Source organism: Rhinatrema bivittatum, chromosome 18 (genome assembly GCF_901001135.1).
Source record: "Rhinatrema bivittatum chromosome 18, aRhiBiv1.1, whole genome shotgun sequence".
In the NCBI taxonomy this organism is placed as follows: domain Eukaryota; kingdom Metazoa; phylum Chordata; class Amphibia; order Gymnophiona; family Rhinatrematidae; genus Rhinatrema; species Rhinatrema bivittatum.
In genome coordinates, this window is record NC_042632.1 from 28,233,001 (window position 1) to 28,259,339 (window position 26,339).

The window sequence follows — 26,339 nt, forward strand, 5'->3', positions numbered from 1 at the left end:
TCAGACCTGTCTTTCCTCAACAGTTTTTGGGTGGGAGGTATTGGGTGAATTGGTGGGGATTCAGGGTGACGTGCTGGCGGGTCTAGTTGACCTGCTGAAGGTCTGGCAAAACTGATGAAGGTTTTAGCAAACTGGTGATTCAACGTACACACGCAATTAAGTATTTTCAGAAGTACAGCATGCACAGATTTTCTAAAATACTTGCCTCCATATTTATGTCTAGGTTATTATATGCAAATCTTTACAGTCATTATGTATGTAAAATATACGTGCACAATTTTTATAAAATGGAAAATATGCATTTTCCTGAAGACAAATTTATGTCTGTACTGAAACACACGGCATGCTTTCAGGGCAGAAATATGTGGTATTTTATAAACTGTGCAGCTCCTGCTGGCATAAATCTACAGGCCCACTTGCTCGCACAGTTAATGCCTTACATATTTCTTTGAAAGCTGAGCTCCCTCATTACTGTGATTATCGATTAGAGTTTAATACGCCTACGGTGTAAAGAAAGCAAATTGGCTTGCTTTGATTATGAGCCATAGGATATCTGGGTAGGTTCTCATGACGGTCTTTGGTTACCTGAACGAAAGAGATGGTCACTTGCCATTCTTTATCCTTTTCTGCTGAATGGATTTCGTCAAACAAATTCTGTAGCACCTAAAGAGAGAGACTCTACATGGTCAGGAGTTCCCCAGTAGACTAAGTCAAAAGGCATTCAAGTCAAGTAGTCTTTCCTGAGCTCTTATGGAGGGCTCAAAGTGAGTTACAATTAAAAAAAAAAAAAAAGAAAAATGCACAGCATGGGATAGTAGCACCAATAAGATTAGCACATACAGTAGGATAATGCACACAGATGCATGGGTACATCTGTAGTGCAATTAGAGAGGGTATTTATAGTGCAATTAGGGCAGGTTACATTTAGTGTGGATCACTGGAGGCCTGGGGTATCTGTACTGAAACTGGGCAGGTAACCCTTGAAGTGAGTTACTGGAGGTCAGAAGTATACAACTAGTAAGGTATAGGTGTTAGCAATACAGGACTATAAGAAAAATTGTTTTCGATCCTCATTTAGATGTGGTGAAGGTTCAAAGAGTCACATTTTTCAGAGACACATATATTAAGCTATGTCTTTAGTTGGAAATCTTTCTTTGGCTCTACCCAGAAACCAGAGATAATAATCACACTCTTGACAAGGAAAGAGCTATTATAGCACATTAGGGAGCCTATGTACTAAAACATTAACTAACATCTGTGTAGAAAGCATGTTATTTAGACATATGTTAGCATAACATGCTTGCACCACCATATCTGGTCTACACAGTCTGATTGTGCCTCAAAGTTCACAGAAAACAGATCTGCATTCAAACCAAAACAATTGGTGAACTCATATAAGTGTTTGGTGAGGCCCCATCTAGAATGCTGTGTTCAGGTCTGAAGGCTGCATCTCAAAAAAAAGGAAGAGAGAGGTGGTCCAGAAAAAGGCAACTAAAATGGTATGGGGTCTGCAATAGAAGCCCTATGAGATGAGGCTCTAAATATGCATATCCTAGAGGAGAGAAGAGACAGGGGGATATAAATACAGACATTTAAATATCTGCAAGGTAATAATGCACAAGAAGCAAACCTTTTTCAATGGGAAGGAAATTTTAGAATACCACTTCAGACAACTCTGCCTAAGAATTAGGGAAGCAGTTAAGAAGAACTTTTTAAATGAATAAAATAGAACTAGGACACATGATATGAAGCTCCACAGGATTAAACTCAGGAGCAATATTAATATTTTTTCATGGAAACAGTGGTAGCGCTTAGAATGCCCTCCCACTGGAGATGGTGGAGACAAAAATGGTGACATAATTTTAAAAAGGCATGGGATAAACTCAGAAGATCCCTAGTGGCAAAAGGATGGTAATGAAGCACTGGGGTAACCTTCATAGAGCAGCAGTTACAACTCCAAACAAGACATGGGAGAAACCAAATTGACAAACTAAAAAGTAGCAAATCACCTGGGCCAGATGGTATACATCCCAGAGTGCTGAAAGAACTGAAAAATGAAATAGTGGACTGCCATTAGTAATTTTAAATTATCATTAAAATCATTTATGAAGACTGAAAGGTTGCCAATATAACGCCAATGTTTAAAAAAGGATCAAGGGGTGATCTAGGAAACTACAGACCAGCGAGTCTGACATCTGTGCCAGGCAAAATGGTAGAAACTATCATAAAGAACAAAACTGCTGAACATATAGATAAGCATAGTTTGATGGAACAAACCCTACATCAATTTCACCAAGAGAAATCTTGCCTCATCAAACTGCCTCATTTTATTGAGGATGTAAATAAGCATGTGGATAAGGGTGATCCATTTGATATAGTGTACCTAGATTTCCAGAAAGCATTTGATAGTCTCTCATGAGCAACTTCTTAGGAAACTAAACATTTATGGGATAGAGGGCAGTATCCTGTTGTGGATTGGAAACTGGTTAAAAGACAGAAAACAGAGAGCAGGTGTAAATGGTAAGTTTTCCCAGTGAAGAAAGGCGAATAGTGGAGTACCCCAGGGATCTGTTCTGGGAACTCTGCTTTTTAATATATTTATAAATAACCTGGAAATGGGAACAAGTGAGGTGATCAGATTTGCCGATGACACAAAATTATTCAAAGCTGTTAAATTGCAAGAGGATTGTGAGAAACTGCAAGAGGACCTTGCAAAACTGGGAGACTGGGCATGCAAATGGCAAATGAAATTTAATATGGACAAGTACAAAGTGATGCACTTAGGCAAGAATAACCCAAATTTTAGCTACACAATGCAAGGTTCCACATTAGAAGTCACATTTCAGGAAAAGGATCTAGGTATCATTGATTATACGTTGAAACCTTCTGCCCAGTGTGCAGCAGCAGCCAAGAAAGCAAATAGAATGCTAGGGATTATTAGGAAAGGAATGGAGAATAAAATAGAGCATAGCATAAGGCCTGTGTATCACTCCATGGTGCAACGTCATCTTGAGTATTGTGCGCAGTTCTGGTCCCCACATCTAGAGAAAGATAGAGCAGAATTAAAAAAAGATACAGAGATCGGTAACCAAAATGAGGAAAAGCTAAAGAGGTTGGGACTCTTCAGCCTGGAGAAGAGACGGCTGAGGGGAACGAGTAAATGTTAATTGTTTGTCTACTCTTTCAAAGACCTCAAAGACTAGGGAACACGCAATGAAGTTACTAGGTGAGACATTTAAAACAAATAAGAGAAAATATTATTTTACTCAACGCATAATTAAGCTCTGGAATTCACTGCCAGAGGATGTGGTGAAAGCTATTATCGTAGCTGCATTTAAAAAAAGGTTTGGACAAATTCCTGGACCATTATTAAGGCAGAGTTGCAGAAATCCCCTGCTTATTCTTGGGACAAGCAGCTTGGGATCTCTCTACCCCTTGGGATCCTGCCAGGTACTTGTGACCTAGCTTGGCCACTGTTGGAAACAGAATACTGGGCTTGAAGGACCTTTGGTCTGAAACAATATGACAAATCTTATGTACTATGTTGTGTTGTAGTTGTAACCCCAAAAAGCAGTGGTACAGCCTGAGAGGTTGGGTGAGAGACATGGAGATGGAAGAAGAGGAAATGAATGTTGGGTTCCATGGGGGAATTTATGTACGTATCTGCCCAGGGTAGACGCATCACTGCTGGGCAGGCTGCATGGGCCATTGTGGTCTGTTTCTGCTGTCATTTACTATAATATTATGTTACTATGTTTGAGGAGAAAACTACTGTTGAGCCTCAAGTTTCTGAATGAGTGGATTGGTCTTTGGCTACACTAACAATGTCAATGACTGCCACCTAATGCTTGGAAATACATTTCCCTTATGTGTCTACTCTGTGACTTCCTTCTCTCTCTCTTCCCTGCGCTGGTGATACCCTGAGAAAACTTGCTTTTTATATTGGGGAGAAAGGAAGAGCAATGGGGTTCACTGGCTGGTCACTTGCTTCTGATGAGAACCCCTACCCCCCCCCCCCCGTCCCGAAAGAAAGCTCCTTTGTTTTGTGATTCTCCAGTGATCCCACCACAAAAACTACAGTTCCTGGTCAAGCCTCTGAATGCCTGCAGTGCTCACTGGCCCGATCAGTTACAGCATCAATCCTGAGAATCGTACCAATATCCTGGAGACTGTTTACACACCCCTATGAAATCTCTGCACCTTGTAAGTTGTGAGATGGAGAGCAATGCCTGAAGAGTCTCTGTGACAGGCATCTGTTTTGTTTAAGAAGATATATTTGTGCTGTGAATGTGGCTGTGTGTAAGAATTCCTGAAAAAATGTGTTTTGGTTTGGCAAAGAGAAGTGCAGTCAAATATATTCATCCTCAAGGGCCTATGGATGCTGTAGTACACCAACATCTCCTGCACATGGACTTCATGTTTCAAGCCCTCTGTTTGCAGTGAGCTGAACTTACATGTTAGCAACTGGTCTGAGGCAGGTGTTACATTTCAGGTCACTAGCAAGCACTCACGAACTAACACGCTCACGCTAATGACTTTCCGCAGCATTTTAATGTGCATGTTAAGGGCTTGCTGCCTGATGATGGGATCTGCCCCGGTGTCTCAGCAGCATCCTCTGCCCTAGCTGCCCAAGGAGTGGAAGGACCTGACCTGGGAATCAGGGCCAGGTCCTCTGCATGGCAGAGCAGTGCACAGCTCCGACACCAGGCCACTGGGCTGGCCCTACCATGGAGTTGCATATACGATTGCGTTCCTTTCAGAAATAGCATCTAGTGGTCAATCTGGTTTGCATATTTGCTGACTGTAGGCATGTAAACTCAGCAACTATCCCCATAGTTCTCCTTTTAGATTCCATTACCAGTAAAATTCAAGAAATCAGATATGCTTACTTTGCAGAAAGAGCAGGATTCTGGTAGATGAGAGTAGCAGAGAGAATTACAGCTCCCACTGTTCAGACAGAGGTTTTCATTTTTGTCCACTATCCCTCTTTCTACCCATTTTGGCCCTACCTGCCATTGCATTGTGCCTCTCCCTCCCCTGGTGGTCTGGGAACTAACCAGACCCAATGCTGCTTAGCCTCTGAGATTTAACATGTTCAGAGACTCTCTCAGGCCAGTATTATTTATTTATGTATGTATTTATTTATTTATTTATTTAAATCTTTTCTATACCGTCGTTAAGAAGGGATCCGTCACAACGGTTTACAATAGGGCACATAAAATAAGGATGCTGAGATCTATTAGTTTACACACGTGCCGTAATTTTGATTCGGTACATAGTTTTCTGAATGAAATACTTGATTTGTGATACAATACCGTCCAGGAGTTATCAGTTTAAAAACAATTCTAACTTTATAAGTGTCAACTTTACTTCTGGTGAAGAACGAGAAGGTAGGGTAGAAACAGCCAGAAATATGGCTACACACTTTATTTGGACCCCGTGCAGATACCTTGCGGCTAAGTGAACAGAAACGAGCAAGGAAGGAGGAGGCTTCGGAGTGTGGTGGTGTTGGTGGTGAGGAATCAGCCTGCAGGGAGAAGGAAATCAGAAGCAAGAGAAGGAGGGGGCTGCTGCAGAGCAGGGAGATGCTGGCACTGTGGGCAGAGGGGATAAGGGTGCTAGGCAGAGAGTAAGTGAAGTGTGAGTGGGGAGAGCTGCTGCCACAGGGGTGAGGGGGAACCAGTTAGCTTAGAGGCACACTTGGCCAGTGGCCACTTTTGCTGCTGCTGCCCGGCCTGCTCCTCCTGCCTGAGTCTTTCTTCGTTTAGTGTGTATTGCGATGTTAATGCCACTCCTCTCTAGGGTTGCCAACTGGTTCCAGATTTTCAGGACAGGTGGATCCAGTCCTGGTTTTACCCCATTGCATGCTGGGACTTTTTCTGATTTCCCTAGTGCATTCCCTAAGAAAAGCAAGACTGTTAAGTACCTGAATGCAGGGAAGTAAAACCAGGACTGGATCCACCTGTCCTGAAAAGGAGCCAGTTGGCAACCCTACGAGTCTTCTCACTGCCTCTAGCCGGAAACAAAGGTCACGTCAACACATTTCCATAACTGGAACTGTGAGAATGAGCTGAGAATTTCTGTGCTCCAAAATAAATGGGGGTTTTCCAACTTTATGTAAGACACAAAAATGAAATCAATGCTGATTAAGCAAGAATGAATACAAAAGGACCTCAGTGGCCAACATTCAAGGCGACATCATGTCCAAGCCCTTCCTTCATGCCTTGGGCAGTCGTTTGAATTTGCATACGGAGGGGGTTCGTTATTGCTCCGAGGAGCCAGTAGCAGCAAAGCTGTCAGAGATGTTACAAAGCCCCCTGTGTCCCACATCAAGGGAGGCTCCGGGGCCTCACTGCATCGCTCCTGTGAGTCCTTTGAAAGTCAGCTGGCCCACAATCTCTAGAGCTCACCAAAGGAAACCCTTCGTCAGGCTGGACAGTCCACCTGAATTTTGAGCCTGGAGTTCACCTCTAAACTGTTTCTCTTTTCTCAATCACCTGTTGCACCAGGCCGCGCTGGCCATGGCTGCCCCGCAGCACTGAATCCTTCCCCGAGCCCTGGGAGCCACACACCAGCAGGGTTACGTTGTAGCCCAATATCACGGCGCCAATGGCTGGTTGCACCAACTCGCTGTAGATCTTCTCCTGCAACAGAACACAAATCCAGGGCTACAGCGAGCTACAGGAACTCAGCCTGGACCCATCCTTCCCCATCCCCCCTCTAAGGAATATTAATAGTGAGAAACATTACCCTCCCCCAAAGCTGCAACAGTGGCAAAAGGCAAATTCTAGAAACATGGCCGCATCTGCTGAGAGGCAGCTCAAACCTTTTTCGGTGCCACATATCCACCAGTAAGGGTTCTACAAAAACATTATGAAAGGAAGTTGCCCAGTAGCTAAGAAGTTCTCCGGAAAAATTCCCCAGGCTGAAAATTCACCCCCCTCCGATATTTCAGTGGTGTAAACAGCACACAATTCTTAGCGTAGCGAAATGAGGTAGAAGAGGTATAGAACTCCCAGGGGTTTCATTCGGAAATCCCTTTCTGCACTTTAGCAGGTGTACTTTGCATCTGCTACAAAGCCCATGAGTAAAAAAGCACCTGTGGTCCTCGCCAACCCCACATTTTCAAAAGGAAACTCCATAAGGAGTTTCCCTTTCAAAATGAGCTTGCAGCTCCACAAGTATAAAGTGCGATGTACCCACAGGCCTGCAAGCTCTCTGCATGTTTTCAAATTACCCCTGAATACTGAAGCTTTCAACAGCAGCAATCAGTCTTTATGGCACAAACAAAGAATGCATTTCTGAAATTAAATGATCAGTATGAGGGCAATTTTCAAAGAGCCAGCTATATCTGCCAGGCTGAAAATTGCCCTGCACAGAGAGACTAAATATAGTCATCTAGTTTCACTAGAAAGCTATGATTAGCCACATTTAAAGAAGGTGTTTTTGGCAGGGCTGGGTTTAAATTGGGTTGTGCCTCTCCCCCCAGATCACCTGCTCAGATCTTACCCTTTCAGGATGGGCACCTCCCCCTTCACACCTAAATCTGCACTGGCCCTGCAGCAGCAGCAAGCAGATAAATTCAGGGTGGGGCCTCCAGCAGCCTTCACACACTAACAGGCTGCACTAGCCTTAACAGAAACATGGGGGTAACCTGCACGGAGCGGCACTTACTACCATTAGAAGCTTGCTGGGCAGACTGGATGGGCCATTTGGTCCTTTTCTGCCATCATTATTATGTTACTAACCTTGGTGCAAGGCATTACGCATAGCCGTGAGGGGTACAACACAATCTGGAAGCTGCAAAATTAGTGCCATGGTGCATGTTTTCTCGGTCATACAACTCAGCCAAGGAAAACAGGAAAAGCAGCGGGAGCGCTGAAAGACTTACGAGTCCCGCATTCAGCCGGAAGATTCCATCGAAAACGAAGACGTTCTCCTGCAATGGGAGGTCAACTGGGTTACTAGAGGATCCACCTGAACGTCAGCTGTGTCCCTCCCCCAGCACCAAACTCCAGCTGTATGTTGAGACAAAGGACCATGAGGGGCAGTTCCTGCTCCACTCTCTGTGGCCTTGATGGCAGGATAGATGCAGGAGGGTCTGCGTCCTGCATGGAACGAAATGCTAGAGATCAACACAAAGTATTAAATCGTTTGGACATGGACCTATAATTACATATCACATCGATACTTCTCAAAATCTATTTTTCACTTCTACATACAAAAATCGGACTCGATCTGAAGCCCCTCTCACTGACACCCCAGGCATGCTCGCCTAGCTGGAAAAAGGAAGGAGATTTCCAGGGACAGTGAGTGTGCTGTGCACAGCGCTTCTTTACTACAATTTATATTTGCAGGGATCATTTCTGAATTGAAGTAAGAATAAGACCACTTTAAACTCAATCCTGAGAAAGGAATCTATATAAAGAATCAGAACAATTAAAATCCCAACATATTCTACATCCAGGAATATGCCTAAGGCATTACACTTAGAAACATGCATTCAGCAGCCCTGGGGGTGGAAGGTGTTACACTCAAACATGCATTCAGCAGCCCTGGGGGTGGAAGGTGTTACACTCAAACATGCATTCAGCAGTCCTGAGGATGGAGGTTCTTAAACAGAAACAGGCTTGCAGCAGCGCCTCAGTGTCCAGAGCATTGTATGTTTAGGTCACCTGAAAGCCTTTGTCTGCGATATTTCTAATCAGCAGACTTCTGGAATCTTCATTAATAATGAAGTCTGTGTTCTTTCGATCCATATCTGAAACACAAAACGAAAAGTCAGCTAATGAGGGCAGTGATGCGGTTCCTCTATAAACATTTGGACTTTACATAGCTTCAGATTCCTGCCCAACGTTGCTCTCATAAAATGGGCACATGGCAGTGTCTGCACAATGGGGTTGAAGAAGCAGAAGTTGGAAACCTGCGAGCAATTAGTCCCAGTTGTCCAAACCTCCACCCTGCTTCCTGCCCAGGCACGTATCTCTCATTGAGGCCTTGACGACTGGGGCTACCGCCCACAAGTTTTTAATTTGTGCTAATTCAGTTGCAGGCTGATGCAATAATCTGAGCACTAAAAACCGTGCTGGATTCCAGGACACATTACTAACGTTCGTGTTACTTTTTTTTTTTTTTAACTCCCAATGCAGTAAGCTTACGTTAAGCAAATGCATCTGGAGTTACAAATAATAGCAAAAACTGTAAAATGTACGCTCGGCATCGGCCGAACACACATTTTAACTCAGGAAAGTGGGGAGAGGCAGTTATCTGGCTAAGCAGATAAATCCTTTTTTTGGTTTACAGTGGTTTTAAGTGCTGGAAACTTAACGCCAGCTCTGACCTAAGAAAGGCGCGCTTGCCAGATGCCGTCTCTCTGCATCGGGCCGTAATGCTCGATGCCCTCATTTGCATGGGGTTCCATGGGAAGGTGCTAAGCAGGATTGCCCTTTGGAAACGCACATTTTCTGCGTGCAAAGCTCCTTCCTGCACTGGCAGTACGCTTTGCGTTCAGAAAAGATGCGCAGAGGTGCTGGTAGGAAGCTGCATTCGGCTCAGCCCGCCTTTCCGCATCAGCCTGCTGGTGGATGTAAGCCCATGGGGCATGATCCTTCGGGAGCAGAAAACCCTTCAAGGACCCAGCTTCCGGTCAGTATTTGCATGTTTTCTTGAAGTAGAACCATTTCAGCCAATCACAATAGGTCACTTCGGACACAGTCAGGTCATGCCTTGAACTGGCCCACCAAAGATGACTGGCAGCAATCCAGCAATGTTAATATTATGAACGAAAGTACTTCATCGGGTACAAAATCTACCTTTTCTGTACTGCTGCAACAAGACCTGGAAGGGATGTATGAAGATCTAAGAGTTCACTCACAGCAACATCTATAAAAAGGGGTTGAATGCGCACAATTTGGAAACTCTTGAGCAGTAGCGCCAAAGCTTCAGTCTTGGCTACTGAATAACATCAGAGCATAAATAATGCCATACTAGGTCAGAACAAAGCACCCTTTCTCTGACAGTGGCCAATCCAGGTCACAAATACTCAGTAGGATCACAAAGAATAGTTCCAGTTCTTGCTCATAAACAGGATAATCAGTGACTTCCCCAAATCTGCAAAGCTAATAGTGCTTTATGGTCTTTTCTTCCAGGAACTTGTCCAAGCCCTTTTTAAACCCAGTACGAACTGCTTTCACCATATCCTCTGGCAGTGAATTCCATGGTTTAATTTTTTTAAAAGTTCTTCTCATTAAGCTTCATGGCGTGTCCCCTAGTCCTAGTACTACTGGAAAGGATACATAAACGTTTACTATTTACCCGTTCCATACCACTCATGATTTTATAGACCTCTATCATATCTCCCCTCAGCTCTTTTCCAGGCTGAAGAGCCTTAACCAATTTACTTTCCTCATAGGGGAGCCATTCCATCCCCTTTATCATTTTGGATGCCGTTCTCTGCACCTTTTCAAGTTCTGCTATGTCTCTTTTGAGATGGGGTGACCAAAACTGCATACAATACTCAGGGTGTGGCCACACCATGGATACAGAAGCATTATACTATATTCTCTTTTATTTTCCTTTCCATTCCTTATAATACCTAACATAATATTTGCTTTTTTTGACCACCACTACACACTGAGCCAAGGATTTCAAAGTATTGTCCATAGTGACTCCAAGATCTGTTTCTGGTTGTAGATACCCAAACACAACCCAATATCCCGTATCTATAGTTTGGAATATTCTTCCCTCTATGCATCACTTTGCATTTGTCCACATTAAATTTCATCTACCATTTACATGGCCCGTCTCCTGGTCTCAGTGTCCTCTTTCATTTCCTCACAATCGGCTTTTGATTTAACTACTTTGAGCAACTTTGTGTCATCTATAGATTTGATAAGCTCACTCATCCTTTTCCCAGATCATTTATAAATATAAATCAAAGCTCCAGTCCCAGTAGAGATCTCCGAGTCACTGCACTTTTACGTCTCTCCATTGAGAGAAATGACCATTCATTCCTACTCTCTGTTTCCTAACCTTTAACCAGTTACCAGTCCACAATAGCACATTGCCTCCTATTTAATTTCCTTAAAGGTCTCTCATGAGGGACTTTGTCAATTGCTTTCTGAAAATCGAGTTACACTATAACAACTGACTCTCCCTTGTCCACATGTTTATTAACGCCTCCAAAAAAAATCCAACAGATTTGCAAGACAAGATTTCCCTTTCTCTGGATTCAGTAAAAGAAAGCACAACCTCCAAAGTATCCTGTGTTTTCTTTTCTTGCATCAATATGGCCACAGAATATTGGAATCCTACCTCTGCTTTTCAGTCCTTCACTAGCTGGAGCTTTCCATCTCCTTACGTTTTAATTCGGCAGTGGCTCCGCTCCAGCTGCCATGGATCCTGCAACCTGCCACCCCACAGTCTAAAACCATTTCTCAGTTTAGCAGCTCTGAGACTGCACAGAAGTACACGTTCAGGTGTTCAGGGCCTTCTGACCTCAAGGAGTGGCCAGACCGACCCCCACCTGGCCGTACCTTATCACAAGAATTCCCCACACCTACCTTCCGCCCCTGGCAGTCCCACTGCTACTTTCACACACACCTCCTGTCCTGGCTGCAAGGAAACACACAAAAGGGAGTTTATAGTACTTGGTTTTGTAGTCCAAAATATATTTACTTTTCTTAGATGATATCTTTCTGAAAAAAAATTTTAGACTCGCAATTTGGAAATAATAAGCCTGTCTTGCCAAGTAAAAGCTTTACTGAATGCTTGAAATCTAAACAGCAAAGAAATAAGAGAATACTACATATCGTGTAAAACTTAATTATAACTTCGGGGCGTTGAGCACTGCCGTGGGGGACACCTGCTGTGCTGTTTCCTTGTCTGAGCTGGAAACTCCTCCAGGCCGATGCAAAGAGGCTCTTCCTATCCTGCTAATGAAGGATTGCAGCATGAAGGTGTACTCCAGCTTTTGAAAAGAAAATAAGGACCACATCTCCAGGTCCAGCATGAGGTCAAAACCAGGGCTGCATCCCTTTTGGTTGGACTGAGCTGGCAGCACATATGACTAGCTCAGAGCTGCCAAGGGACCCAGCCTGGCCAGTCCTGGTTGTTGACCTTGCATCCCAAAACACTGCAGTATTTGAACTCCCTGCTTCTGCCTCTGGAAATCAGTACTATAGGTACCATAATGCATTAGGATGGCAGGGCTGTGCATTTGCTCTGTGGAGGGCTAACAGAGCCAGGTAAAAGGGTCTGAAACTGTAACAGGGATAAATGTAAAGTATCATCCGCCTAGCCCAGGTATGCTCCTGCAGATTCCTGGGAGCAAACCAGTGCCTGCACCTTCCCCCTTGTTTTTTTATTCTTTGGCAAGAATGATCATGAAAAGGCCAGCTCTCCCCCCTCTCTATTAAACCCTCTGCACTCACCTGTTCAGCAGCCATGGCCGACTTCCAAAGCTTTGTTTCTTGCTGCGTGCAGTGCACGACTGCTCCGCATAGCTACCATTACTGTTAATTTTTAATCACTCCAGCACAGGGCTTAGGGATAAAATTCTCTTAAAGAGCCACTGCTAGGGTTAGGGAGAAGGAAATGGCTGAATGATCTACTCTCCCCCACCCCCACCCCCCTCGTTCAAGTTGCGAGGCTGAGGGACACTGGGCCTGCCAGGGCTGTTTATGTATAAGTGCAGGGGAGGGAAGGCTCACATTTGGGCCACAGGCCCTTTTTATGTTTTGGGGGGTTGACACTGACAGAGCTACTTAACTGGATATCTTTGAAGCCAGTATATTCTTCGGGACATTTACCCCGCTGAATATACAGGGCAAGTTATCTGGCTAACTTTAGGTGGATAACTTGTCCACTAAACGGCCTACTGAATATTGGCGTTAAAAAGTTACTAGTAATAGATCTGCAATTTCATTTTTGAGTTCTTTCATAACGCTGATGTGTAAACCATCTGGTCCAGGCAATTTGCTGCTCTAATATATCAACCAAGTTCGCCGTGATTTATTTCAGTTCTTCTGAATCATCACCATTAAATACCATTTCCAGCATGAGTACCTCCCCAACATCCTCTTCAATAAACACTGAAGCAAAGAACTCATAGTCTTTCCACTATGGTCTTATCTTCCCTAAGTGCCCCTTTAACCATTCGATAAACAGTCAAACTGAGTCCCTCATAGGCTTCCTGCTTCAGCTATATTTTAAAAAGTTTTAATTATGAGTTTTTGCCTCTGTAAGCCAGCTTATTTCAAATTCTCTTTATGTCTGCCTTATCAATGTTTTACATCTAACTTTCCAATACTTGTGCTTTTTCCTATTTTCTTCAGTTGGATACTTTTTCCAGTTTTTGAAAGAAGCTCTTTTGGCTATAATAGTTTCTTTCACTTCACCTTTTAACCATACCGGCAGTCATTTGGCCTTCCTTCCACCTTTCCTAATGTATTGAATGTATCTGGTCTGGGCTTCCAAGATGGTGGTATTAAACAATATCCATGGCTGATGTAAATTCTTTACCTTTGTAGCTGCACCTTTTAGTTTTGTTTTTTTAACCATTTTCCTCATTTTATCAAAGTCTCCCTTTTGAAAGTTAAATGCTAGTGCAGTAGATGTACTTAATGTCCTTGCTCCAATTATGAACTCAAATCTGATTGCAATATGAATACTGTTGCTGAGCAGCCCCACTACTGTTACCTCTCACACCAAATCCTGTGTTCCACTAAGAATTAGGTTTAAAATAGCTTCCCCTCTGATCAATTCCTGGACTAGTGCTCCATCAAGTAGTCATTTATTTCATCTAGAAACTTTATTTCCTTAGCATGTCCTGATGGGACATTTACCCAGTCAGTTTTGGGCTAATTGAAATCTCCCATTATTGTGTTTCAAAATTTGTTAGCTTCCTTAATTTCCATTAGCATTTCATTGCCCATCTGGTCATTTTGGCTGTGCGGACTGTAGTATATCCCCACTGCTATACTCTTCCCTATCACTTTTACACTTCCTGTTAAATTCCTATGATTGTTCTAACATAGTTATCTGTACCGCCTTAAGGCGAAATTGAAGTTAAATGTAAACCGGTATGATTTGTATCTCTACAGGAATGTTGGTATAGAAAAATAAATAAATAAATAAATAAAATAAACATAAATATCACACACAGAATTTCCACCTATAAAGATTCTATTGTGTATTTCGTCTCTTGCAGGATCTTTATCTTGCTGGACTTCATGTCATCTCTAACATAAAGCGCCACACTCTTCCTCCCCTCTCCAAGTTGATCCACATTATCATTGCAATATTTTTTATACCATGATATAACACTGACCCAATGGTTATCCTTCTTCCTTTGAGATGCCAATTAAGTGCTACATATTCTAACTTTCCAATCTTACTTTATTTAGACTTCTGGCATTAGCATACAGACATTTGAAGGAACATTATGGGCACATGAGCTACATTTGCTTTTAGTGGAACCTCTCTATTGGAATGCTCTAACTCCCTTGTTATTTTAGTATCCTTTGACAATGCCTCACTCTGAACTATGTACTGCTGAGCAACTGTTGGCTTTCCCCAACTAGGTTCATCCCTCTGTGTACATCTGGAGAAGGCAGGGCTTGGAGAGAGGGAAGAATCCCATGGATGACAGAAGTCCTTTGTTCAATAGGAGTCTTGCTGTGCTATGGTTCAACAAAGCACAACACTCCGGCCCTGGAAGCAGAGGAGTAGGACAAGGCCAGAGGTGTTATGCTTCTGCTTTCCTTCTTCTACTGCCAAGCTGGAATAGGAGGATGTGAACGATGACAGCTGCAGTAGGAGGAGGAGGGATGAGGATAGGAAGGGAATTGAAGGGAGAAATTAAGGGGATGGGGGGGGGTGGAGAGTCAGTGAGAGGATTAGAGGGCAGTAGAGAGAGAGAGAGTGAGGAGATTGGAAAGGATATGGTGTGTGAGAGGATGGGCAAGGTGTGTGTGTGGGGGGTGTGTGGTTGTGAGAGAGGGGATCAGCACCTGGAAGAGGTATATAGTGTGGATCGCCTACTGTCCCTCCCTCTTCTGATCCTGAATCTCTGTCTGAAATCTAGGATACCCCCTCTTTCTCCTCCCCAATTCCCCCTTTATCTGCTCCCCAATCCCTCTTCCCTTCCCTCTCCTCATCTCCCTCTTTGACCTTACTCTATCCCCCACGAAACCCCCTTCTCTCTCTCCTTTCCCTCTTGCCTCCTCCCTGAGATCCCTTCTCCATTTTCCTCCTCTCCTCCCATTCTCTAATCGCCATCCTCCTTTCCCAGCACCAATCACTAAGATCCCGTTCCCCCAAAAAGAACCAAAACAAATTAACCAGACACACAAAAATCATCAGAAAATGACTATTTTCACAAGGTAAAATGCACATTGACATTATTTAAAATGAAAGTCTATGCAAACTTATGCAAATGTGCTGCATCTTTGTCAGAGAATTTTCAAAATCTTGCTGCTGATTGTACTCTTGAGCTGTTCCAGGAAACTGGGGGCTGTGAGCATAATTAGCTGCAGCTGCAAGTGAGACAAGGGTGGGGAGGAGAGAAAGTGGTGTGGAGGGAGGGAGCCAGAGGCAATGGAAGAGAGAGGAAGGTTGGAGGGGGATCCCACCCTGTCACATCACTTATTTGGTGGTCCGCCAGCCACCGCTGTTATAGATACTCATACACTGGTATACAGAACCAAGAAATACAAAAATAACAAAATCCATTATATCCAGCAAAAAAACTGATTCGAAAGGATATGAGCATTTATACAAAATAAAATTGCAACCCGCTTTATAACAAAATAGAAAATCTTATCTCCTCAAGTAAATCTTACTCAATTCTGATTTAACAAATCCTGTCAATAACACAGAAAGGGACTGGTTCTTTGCCTGCACTGGTACTGACTGTTACGGGACATTTCAGGCTGACAAAATGATCTGTTTGTGATAGTGCAGCACTGGATGGTGGTGCAGGCTATTTCCAGGGTCTCGGTGGCCACCAGAAGGGCCAGCGTTTGCAGATCCCAGGCCTCCCATAACAGCTGCATCAGATACCTGGCCTTCATGGGGACAGAGTCACTATGGCCTCTAACCTGCAAAATTTGGAGGCTGCAAAACATTATATAGGACAGAACTGAATAATCCACGAGTCAGCCTGAATATATTTATGGCAGAATGAGAAAAAATGTCACAGGACAAAAAATTCCAGTCATTCATCCACTGACATGTCTCAGGAATTTTTTTAGAATTGAGACCTTCATGACTACATTTTGGCTATTAGGTTTTGCTTTTTACCTTCCTTAGGTAGCAGATATCAAATGATACTGCTTGCCATTATCATTCTAAATTAATATATTACAAAAGAACATATTCATATATATGTGATAAGGGTGCTTACCAATATCATATTAAAATGTTTTATTTGCACAGTGTTATATAAACTTTTAGAGATATCAATATATTATTTCTTTGTAGCCTGGAATAGCCTTCCAAAACTGATCTGCCATGCTTCCTCACTTACTATAGACAAATTTTCCTAATAACTCAGCTTTTTGATGCTGTTTATAAAATGTTCTCCTTGAGAATGGCCTTCTTGATTTAAATACGCTCTATAAAGTTTTATCTAGTCAAGATGCAAGACAGTCTGTGCATCTTGACTAGATAGTCCCTGCTCCATAGAGCTTACAAACTGTACAGTGCTATATATGGCTTGTAGCACTATATAAATGAGTAATAGTGGTACTAGCAGCAATCAGCACTTTTGACACTGCTCCAATGCAGTGATGCAATCCAGGAGCCCTTGCCATCCAGCTGTGACAGATGATCTGCGGTGGAAGATGCTATCAGCAGGTCTCTGACAGTCTGAACCTGGGATAAGTGAACCAGTGGATTGCTGAGAGTGATAGTTCTCTGATAACATAAGGCACCTGCTTATGTGAAATCAGGGAATACATATATGGAAAGTTTTTTGTAATGCATTGTTAATAGCATTTTCACTGAAGTCTAGCATTAATTAAAGAAAACCTAGAAATGATATCAACTGCTTTGCTGGATTATTAAAGTACTAACAGAGCTACTCACTAAGGACCATATTTAAGAATCGGGCAAAATGCCTGCCAATGATTTTCCTGGCACAACTTTTAAACAGTCCATCTTTGAAACAGAGTAAATAATGTATTGTGCAACTAACTTGCCCTGGGTTATTTGCTACCCAATCCTTAAATCTGACCTTAAATTCTACAAACAAGTTTTCTCTGTAAATTTATTTCTCTTCATAAAGTTCCTAAACTATTGTGCAGTTTTCCCAAAATAAAATGTTTAGCTTAACATTAAAAATAATGAAAAAAATCCTTTTAACTGTCATCAGGTTGTGTGATCATGGAGGTGTACTTTTGTTTTCTGCTGGTGACAGCACAAGAGCCAACAACCAGGGCCCTCAGAAGGGGCAAGTGAGATAGGAAGCCGGCCAGGGCGTCATGCCCCCTCCACTACCATCATCAATGCAATGGTGACACAAACAGATTCCTGTGGGGTCATTCCAACATGGCCCAGTCTTTGGAAGGAGCTACATCATCAGAAGGGAGGGGCCACCTCACTGGCAAGCCATGACAGCGGAGAGGGTCTCCCCTATTAGCTTTGCGGTGTCTGTCCATCTGTCTGCGAGTACATAAGAATATGTAATTTCTGATGTGAGTACAGTCCCCAGTTTCCATAAAGCACATATCTGCTCTGTAGAGAAGCCACATACTGGCCTGGTAGGCTGGAATCGGTCTACACAGATAAATGATTTGATCTGTCTAGACATCCTTTCTGGACACATGGGCAGATTTTCTCTAATTGTTATAATTGCCCATATGTAGTAAGCAGTTGCAGTATCAGGGCACAATCTCACATGGGGCTTTTGACTTGGAAAATTCCCGGGAACTCTTGCTGGTAATATATCATTGCCATTTTTGGCCACTGGTGCATGGTGTAACTTGTTCGACCTTCCTGCTTCTTCCCCATGCATGTTAAGCTGTACGCTGGGTAAAACAGCAAGTCCTCACCCAGCAAACTGTGGCCACGATGCAGACTAAAAGGATAAGAACGCAGATGATGGATATGAAGAGCAGCTTGTGGCACTGAAAAACAGAAGACTGAGCATCGTTAACCCGAGCGCCTTTAAGTTCAGGCGGTGAATCACAAAAATAGTCCTCTGGCCACTGCTGGACCACGAATGAACTTTTTGGCAGTTCTTTCATCTCATTAACAACCGGACAAGAACAAGTGTATGGATTCTGATCAGCTCTCACGATACTTAGGTATTTGAAGGCCTCTAACTGGTCTTTCGAAAGATGAGGAATCTTGTTTCCATCAAGAAGAAGAACTTCCAAGACTGGAAAGTTAGTAACGGATGGGAGGCTATGGAGCCTGTTTCTGGTCAAGTAAAGCTCTTTCAGATAGGGCAAAGATGCATCAAGGTTAGAAAGTCTGTTGTAACTCAGATCTAATATTTCAAGAGTCTGTGGCAGCTGGTGCACGCTCACATGTTCCAAGCCAACTCTGGAGAGGTTTAACAAGAGCAAGGAGTTTGGCCATTCGCAGGAGGATGAGGGAGGCTCAGAGAAGTTGTTTTGGCTCAAATCTAAATCCTGAAGATTGGGCAGCATTGAAAGAGCGTTGCAGGCCATGCCAAAAGAAGTCAACTTATTATCCCTGAGCTTTAATGTTCTCAAGTTAGGGAAAAGACCCTCAGAAAAAGAGTCATTCATGCCTTGATCCTGGAACAGATTTTCCGATAAATCCAAAACATTCAAGTCCTTGAAATGCATACTGATGGTGCGCGGGATGTGGGTTATTTGAGATCTAGTGAAAATGATGTTTTGCATCTTTGCCAACCAGCTGCTGATGCCTGAGACATCCTTACCTCTGTCAGACAGGGATGCTGAAGACACGTTGGTAAACTGTAGATAAAACACGCTTGGCAATTTTTCTTCTGCAAACTGCCAGCTTACCTTGCCAATGAAAATGCAGTCTTCAAACACTAGTTCTGTAATGCGAACATTCTGTGTCAATGTCAAAAAAGTCAGCAGGAAATTCTCATGTAGAACTGAATTCCCTACGATGATCTTGTTTATTGGATTCTGCAGAAAGGGAACCAGTGACTCTAACGAGAGCGCGTTAATATCCATTGGATTTTTAAAATCTCCATCTCGAAACTCAAAAACAAATGCCTGCATACAAGTTAAAATATTAAACAAGTTTTTCAGGTCTGCAAATAAACAAGTGCAATGGCTCTTGGCAAGATCAAAAGTGCATCCTTGGGAGTTGGGGAGTTTGCATCCTATGAGCAGAAGAACCACTAACGACTGAGCGATCTCCATGATGGAGCCCCTGTTAAACAAAACAGCACAATGTATGGTTATTAAATTATGTACAGAGATGGGTCCAAAACTGCGATTTATGTAGGTTAGCCGGATAAAACTTATAAGGCTAACGTATATGAGATCTTCAGCAGCACGGCTATGCTACTGAATATCCCCGTATTTGGCGCTACTTATCCAGATAAGTTATATATGGCCAATTTAAATCTGCTGCATGGCAGGTCTAATTTATATGATTAACTTAACCGGATAAGTCCAAATATCGGCATTTATCTGGCTAAGTTAGCCAGATAAGTAGCACCAAACTGATCCATCCACTGCCGCCCCACTAGATATCCAACTATTTAGCTAGATAAATGGCTTATCTGGCTAAGTGGCACCAGATGAACATAGCTGGATATTCAGTGGCCACCACTTAGCTGGATTAATCGCTACTTATTTGCCTCCATCTTGTTTAAGGAGTTTTCTTTCAGAGGGGATACCTCACCGTGCACTCCCTGCCAGAGGGTTCGTCTCATTCTAAGTCACAGAAAGACAGAGGGTTGAGCCTGATACCCTCTTGGAGTGAGAGGGCTCTCACCAGGGGACCCAAAGACCTGTGAGCCTGCTCTAAACCCTAGGTAGGCAGTGATGGATCCTGCTGCGAGAGATTCCCTGAGAAAATCTCCTGTCCATGAGATCACGCCATGCTTCCTCTACCCTAGTTGGCTACCATATTTTAATGCATCTTCGTCCTAGTACCTATCAAGCAGACTGAGATCCCCACTTGTTCTGCTTCAGCTCAGACGACCAGGCACAATCTGGGCTGTCTCTCTAATCTTACTTGTTTACATGCGCTTCTTGTTGCTCTCTGTTCCTGTATAGATTGTAAATTATGATCACTGTAATTATAATTTCAATTATAACTTTGATTGTAATCCACCTCCAGACCTTCCTAGATAAAAGCAGAATATCAAATGTTGCAGAAATGAATAACATTATATTCACAATATACTGAAAAAGAAAGGATAGAAGGAAATAAAAAAATCGATACATGTTACTACTTCAGCCGTATGCTGCTAAAAAAAATAAATAAAAAAAGAAGAGATCCAAAGAAAAAGTCTAGGAGCAGACAATATAGCACCATCTATTTTTATTTAGAACAAATTTCCATGTGGACAGTGCCCAAGGCAAGCTTACAACAGTGTAAAAAAAAAAACACCACCACATTTCCCGCAAGTAATAAAATATTATAAAACAGTGCAAACAGCAGCAACGGAGCACAATGAGCATAACGTTAATCATCGAAATATCTGCAACACCCAATCAACTTAGGACAGGTTATAACAGACAAAGACTCAGCACATAGTACAGATAACCACGAAATTATAGTAAGTACAGCGGCCTGAAGCTTCCGTTCGGAGGATGCTCCATTCCTGGCATGGCTTTCCTCGCAAATCATGAAACTTGACTGCCTGACCTGGAGTCGGGAATCCGGTTCTGAAGTGTGATCACCACTGCCAGCTCGGGACAGATCCCTGGCCCCTGCACTAGGGGGCACCTCACCAGGAAGGGTGAATGTACCCCTCGCAACTAGGCTAACCTTCCATCCCCAGCTCTAATGGCAAGAGGAGACTCCAGCAGGCTCCCGCTACTGTTAGGGACTGAAAATATCCAGGGATGCAGACGAGGGCAGCACTGCCTAGCAGCCCAGATTTCAGCTTGAATTCAGAACCCTGAAAAATCCTGCAGCCCCCTGCACGGTGTCCCTCTGACAAGAGGAAACATTTGTGTGACCTGAGTGGCAAGCCTTGTAGCTAAGCCACTGCACTTACCCTTCAGCCTTGCTGGCTGCAGAAAAGCCTCAGCTCTGGCTGAACTCTGCCTGTCCGCTCTTCCTCTTCTCCCCTTTCGCAACAGTTTCCTGAAGTCGAGGGGAGGGACACTGACACCCGTCGGGGAGAGGGGCCTGGTTTCAGGCTTCAGCTGGGATTCTTCCTTACAAAATCCCCGCTCCTAGCAATCGATGCTTTGTGGATGCTTTTTTTTTTTTTTAACTTTCTGGCCAAACCGTTGCCTGACTCTCCCACACATTGTTTTCCTGTAGCTTAAATCTAAAGCAGGACTGGACGCTGCCGAAGGCGCCGAGGTCTGGGGGAGAGGGATGGCCGTCTCTGGAAGGAGGCTTCATGGAGGCCTCGCTAACGGGATCCCGGGCTAGGGCTGCCTCCTCCCTGAGCCAAGGAGAAAGGCTTCTGGCTGCCCTGTGCCGGCTTCACAATGTTCCCCCTTCCTTTTTTTTCTTCGCACCTGACTGCCTCCTCCCCCTCCCCGATGAGGTAGTCCTGCCTCCTTCCCTTAACTTTCAAGGCCGATACAGTATGGTGCACTCAGCCGAGCGCACCCTTTAACCCTCGTTTGGACACGTGTTTTCCACGCGCTCCTATTACCCCTTATATTGTATGGGGTAACAGCGCATGGAAAACACGTGGCCAACCCCCCCGAAACTGCTTTTCTGTACACCCTCTGACTTAATATCATAGCGATATTAGGCACCGAAAATTAAAAAAAAAATACAAAATATGCTCAATTTTGCCGGCTTCCGTTTTCCGAACCCGTGGCTGTTTGGAAACCGACGCCGGTAAAATTGAGCGTCGGTTGTCGGGACCCGCTGGCGGCCGCCTCTACCGCTAATAAGGAGGCGCTAGGGGCGCGCTATGGTCCCTAGCCCCTCCTTATTAGCGCAGGCCCTCATTTAAATACAGAATTGCGCGCCCAGGAGAGGTGGCCTGGGTGCGCGTCGGGAGAGCGGGCGCTCAAGTCGGGGCGCCGGCTCTCCCGCACCTTTTATTAAAATCGGCCCGTTTGGAAGTGGGTCCAGGAGAGGAAGGAGGTGGGGGGCTGCAGCAGATGAGGAACAGGTGGATCCCGCAGCCCGATCCAGAGAGGAGGGTGATAGTCAGGGTCGGTGCCCTCGGCAGCCCAGTGTAACTCCTCCTCCCCCCAAACCCACGCGCCGGCCCTGGTGACAGTGAAAGGGGGAGGGGTGGCAGCTGTAAAGGAACCGAGGCAGTCCTGCTGGAGGGGGCAGCAGCACAGGGCGCTTTTACTGCCCCTTGCAGCTTCTCACCCGGGAGGTGCCATCTCTGAGAAGAATCTGTACAGCGAGAGCGCATGTTCAGATAACCCAAGTCTGGATTATGGACTTCAGGGAGATACAGGTGGAGGGATGGGGGGGCCAGAGGGAAGAAGCAGGTTATGGAAAAAAAAAAAAAAAAAAAGGACAGAGCTCCCAAGACCAGAACATCGCTAGAGCCAGGTCCCAGGTATTTATTCAGAATTTAAAAAATACAGGTAAGATAATTAAAATGCTTCCCGATATATAATCAGATGTTTGCACTGAAAACAAAAAAACCATGTTTACCTTTTCCTCCACATCGTACCAGCATGAACTAGCATCAGTAACTTTTCTATGCTCTGTCGCTCCTCCTAGGCCCCTGCAAACAGAACAAAACTGAAGGTTACAGCTCGGGGAGCGGTCAGAAGTGCAGACGCAAAGTGAGTCAAGCAGCTTAAACGTATTTAAATGCTAAAAACACACAAATAAGCAAGAGCGTGAAAATCAGCACATGGTGCAGTCGTGAGAACACGACAGCTCTTTTGAGTGTCTGTGGCTATCCAGGACCTGTTCTTTTGTGGCTGCTGCTGCCGCCTCCCAGAAGTTACCTCCCTGTGCAAGACGCGCATGCTGCAGCCCTAGGTCAGGCTGGCCCCGCTCAGCGTAGAAAATATTGCAGTCCCCTAGAATGAATGCTCAAGGAAGGGCTTCTGTCGCAAAGGCAACCGGTACAAGTGAATCAGTCTTGTACTTCCAGCTCCACTCTTATTGCAAGCTGGGAGTTTAGTCTGTACTTCAAAGCTATATTGTAGGCACACCCACACTGGAAAAAGGAATGTAAAAAAAAAAAAAAATAATAATTCCACGAGTCAAAACTGTATGTCATAAGAATATAAGAAGTGCCATGCCGGGTCAGGCCAATGTCCAGCGAGTCCGGCATCCCGTTTCTGACAGTGGCCCATCCCAAGCGAAGCTCCAGTTTGTTATTGCTCACTCCCAAAAACAACAAGTACTTGATTTCCCGGCGTCACCCAGCTAATAATTCTTTCTGGACTTTTCCTCCCAGGCACTTGTCCAAACTCTTTTTAAGCCCAGCTATGTTAATTGCTGGGACCACCTTCGCCAGCACCAACATTCCCAGTTTAATTGTCTGGAAAAAATTACTTTCTCCAAATCGTTTTAAATCCATCAGCTGTTAGTTGTAATAAGGGTCCCCCTAGTCTTAGTATTAATTGAATGGGTAAACAACCGTTCCCTATTTATCTGTTCCACCCCACTCATGATTTTATAAACCTTTCAAATCTCCTCTCAGTCTCTTCTCCAAGCCCTAATCTGCTTAGCCTGTCTTCATAAGGGAGCTGTTCCATCCCCTTCACTCTCTTCTCTGCACCTTTTCTAATTCCACAATATCTTTTTTGAGATGGGGCAAGCAGGAAAGGACACAGGGCAAGTTAAGGCCTGCACACAGCACTCCCTAGGGCGCCAGGGTCCGGCAGCATCGATCATCCTGAAGACTGAAAAGAGGCAGCCACGGCAGCTGGCAGGCTATCTGCACGCCGCCCGTCGTCACCCGCCTTTCAAATCAGTGGCGACGGCGAAGCTACGGGTGGTCCAGAGAGGGAGCAGGCTGCCTCGATGGCATGCCGCCCACGAGGAGTCTGCGCAGAGGAGGCGCGTTTGTGGCGGCGTAGCAGAGCACGTGGGCAGGCACAGCAAGGCAGAGCCTGGCCTCATGGGAGCAAGCCACAGGGTCGGGTGACCAAGTCAGGCGCAGCACAACGAGGTACTCAGGCTGTCTTGCGAGATGGGAGGGAGGGAGGAATAAGTTTGAGAGGACCAGAAATGTAGGGGGAACGGAGGGGGGAATGAGTGTGAGGGGACCAGAAATGTAGGGGGAAGGGAGGGGGGAAGGAATGTGAGGTGACTGGAGATGTGCTTGGAGGGGGAGGGGAGGGAATGAAGGTGGACCAGAGACGGAGGGGGGGAGTGTGTGGCTGAATTTTCACCTAGGGTGCCTAATACCCTTTCACCGGCCCTGGTCGTGCTCGCACCATAGTCCTATATAGAAGCATTCATATGTTCTCCGTCTTATTCGCCATTCCTTTCCAAATAATCCTAGCATTCGGTTAGCTTTTTTTTTTTTTTTACTGCTGCCACGTACTGAGCTGAGGATTTCAAGATACTCTCCTCAGTGACTTCAAGTTCCTTTTCCCTGCTGGGGACTCCTAATGTGGAACCCATCATTATGTATTTAAAACTGGATTTATTTTTCCCTATATGCAGCACCTGGCACTGCTCCACATTACATTTCATTTGCCATTTAGATGCCCAGTTCTCCAGCAGTAGCCTTCCCTTTCTGTAAGTGCCAGCTCTTCCTTGCTGACTTCCCAGTGAGGATCACTTTTTTATTTGTGAAGGTAAACAGATGAAGCTTTGAAGTTTTAATCCTCATTATGAGGGATGCAAATGATTTGGGGAATCCCTTACAGTGAAGGAATCATATTTCAGCTGGGCTCTTGCTGCTTTGCTTGGATCTGGCAAGAGAAACCCAGATTTGACTTTTTTCAGATGTCACAGTCCTTTGCAAAGGAAATCATTGAAGTCCTTTTTTTTTTTTTCTTAAAGGAGCCTTTCAGCTTAGCTGACCAGGAAAGACAAGGGAGGCAAGAGCATATACTGCTAGATGCCCACAGGACAAAAACAGCAATCTTTTAATAACAAACTCTTCATTTCATAATTTAGGGCTTAGTGCATGCCAGGATTTCTAAACTCCTTATTCCGAAGGTCTATGCAGAGTACAATAAGAACATTCATAAAAGACCCAAATATACATACTCAAACCAAAAACATACTCCAACCACAGTCAAGAGCCACTGTGGAAGATGGAAACTGGAAGAGCTGAGTGTTGTGGCTCTGGTTCGAGTGCAGCGTAGGGAACCCCACCCTCAAGAGTGGTGCAGGATGGCAGGGCAAGGCTCGGGCTGGAACAGAGTGCAGGTAAGGATGGAGCCAAGGCTTGGATTGACAGGACAGGACAGGGCGAGACAGGGACGTCATAGAACATGGAACATATATGCACAAAGGCAGGGATACAGGAAGGCCCGAGGGCCACAGGGCACGGTAATGCCTGGAAAGGCCAGGGGAGGGCCTAGATAGGCCTCATGGCAGGAGCAAGAAGGCTGTTAAGCCACAAGGCAAGGCTAGGAGCAAGAAGGCGAGATGGCCACATGGCAAAACAAGGAGATAGAAAGCTGGATGGCCACAAGGCAAGAGTGGCTAGGACACGGAGCCAAGGATGACTTGATGCAGAAGCATCTTGGGACTGTCAAGACAGGGTTATATAGGGTTGGAATCTGGGGGTGGTGCAAGCAGGAAGGAGGAGCTTGGCCAGCCTGAAGATTGTGCTCTTTGAGGACCCCTGGTGGGGGGAGGCTGAGAGACAGGCTGAGTCACAAGACCAGGGAGGAGATGGTGAGAACAATTTAGCATGGAGCTCACTGGAGGCCTCTGCTGGTAGGGAGATGTCCTTGTCAGGGTACAGTGAGGCTCATAGCAGCTGAAATCGTTAACACTGAGCATCAAATTTAAAAAAATAACATTCTAGTAGACATACAGTTGATGCCACTCATCCTTCCACTGATGGAATAGCAGATCAGCTTTCTGCTCTTTGAATTAAAGGCCAGCGTGCACAGAAATGCTTTCAGTTGTTTTTATTGAAGACTCAGTGAGGCCTCAGCATGCAACCTTTCAGGGAGCGTGTTCCAAAGGGCTGGACCAGCAATAGAAGAGGTCTTATTGTGAGACTCTGCCAAGTTCACCACCTTAACTGAGGGCACATCTAAGAGGTTTTTTCCAGGAGAATGGACGACTCA

At 44.6% G+C, this 26,339-nt stretch overlaps 2 protein-coding genes across 6 annotated transcripts in view; both read right to left on the reverse strand.

The window, feature by feature from the left end:
- LOC115079829 (kinesin-like protein klp-20) overlaps positions 1-12,566 on the reverse strand; it is a 40,876-nt gene extending 28,310 nt beyond the window's left edge. The window contains exons 1-6 of one of the 3 annotated variants that reach the window (XM_029583719.1): positions 12,432-12,566; positions 11,562-11,613; positions 8,676-8,761; positions 7,892-7,939; positions 6,498-6,644; positions 586-663 (exon numbers count right to left, since the gene is read on the reverse strand). In XM_029583719.1, coding sequence (XP_029439579.1) covers positions 586-663; positions 6,498-6,644; positions 7,892-7,939; positions 8,676-8,761; positions 11,562-11,613; positions 12,432-12,446 — 426 coding nt within the window. In that variant the 5' untranslated portion in view covers positions 12,447-12,566. Of the gene's footprint in view, positions 1-585; positions 664-6,497; positions 6,645-7,891; positions 7,940-8,675; positions 8,762-11,313; positions 11,473-11,561; positions 11,614-12,431 lie in introns of those variants that run through there. The other 2 variants (XM_029583721.1, XM_029583720.1) reach the window with 2 other exon arrangements.
- Positions 12,567-15,358: 2,792 nt separating this feature from the next.
- On the reverse strand, positions 15,359-23,310 carry LOC115079870 (toll-like receptor 2). 3 transcript variants are annotated; one of them, XM_029583810.1, is made up of 2 exons: positions 22,774-23,310; positions 15,359-19,380 (listed from the first exon to the last, which is right to left on the reverse strand). In XM_029583810.1, the coding sequence occupies exons 1-2, from the start codon at positions 22,806-22,808 to the stop codon at positions 18,018-18,020; spliced, it is 1,398 nt and encodes a 465-aa protein (XP_029439670.1). In that variant the 5' UTR covers positions 22,809-23,310; the 3' UTR covers positions 15,359-18,017. The 3 variants fall into 3 exon arrangements, with proteins under 3 accessions (XP_029439670.1, XP_029439671.1, XP_029439672.1); XM_029583811.1 differs by lacking the exon at positions 22,774-23,310 and adding an exon at positions 21,185-21,594; XM_029583812.1 differs by lacking the exon at positions 22,774-23,310 and adding an exon at positions 20,112-20,194.
- Between the last annotated feature and the right edge of the window lie 3,029 nt (positions 23,311-26,339).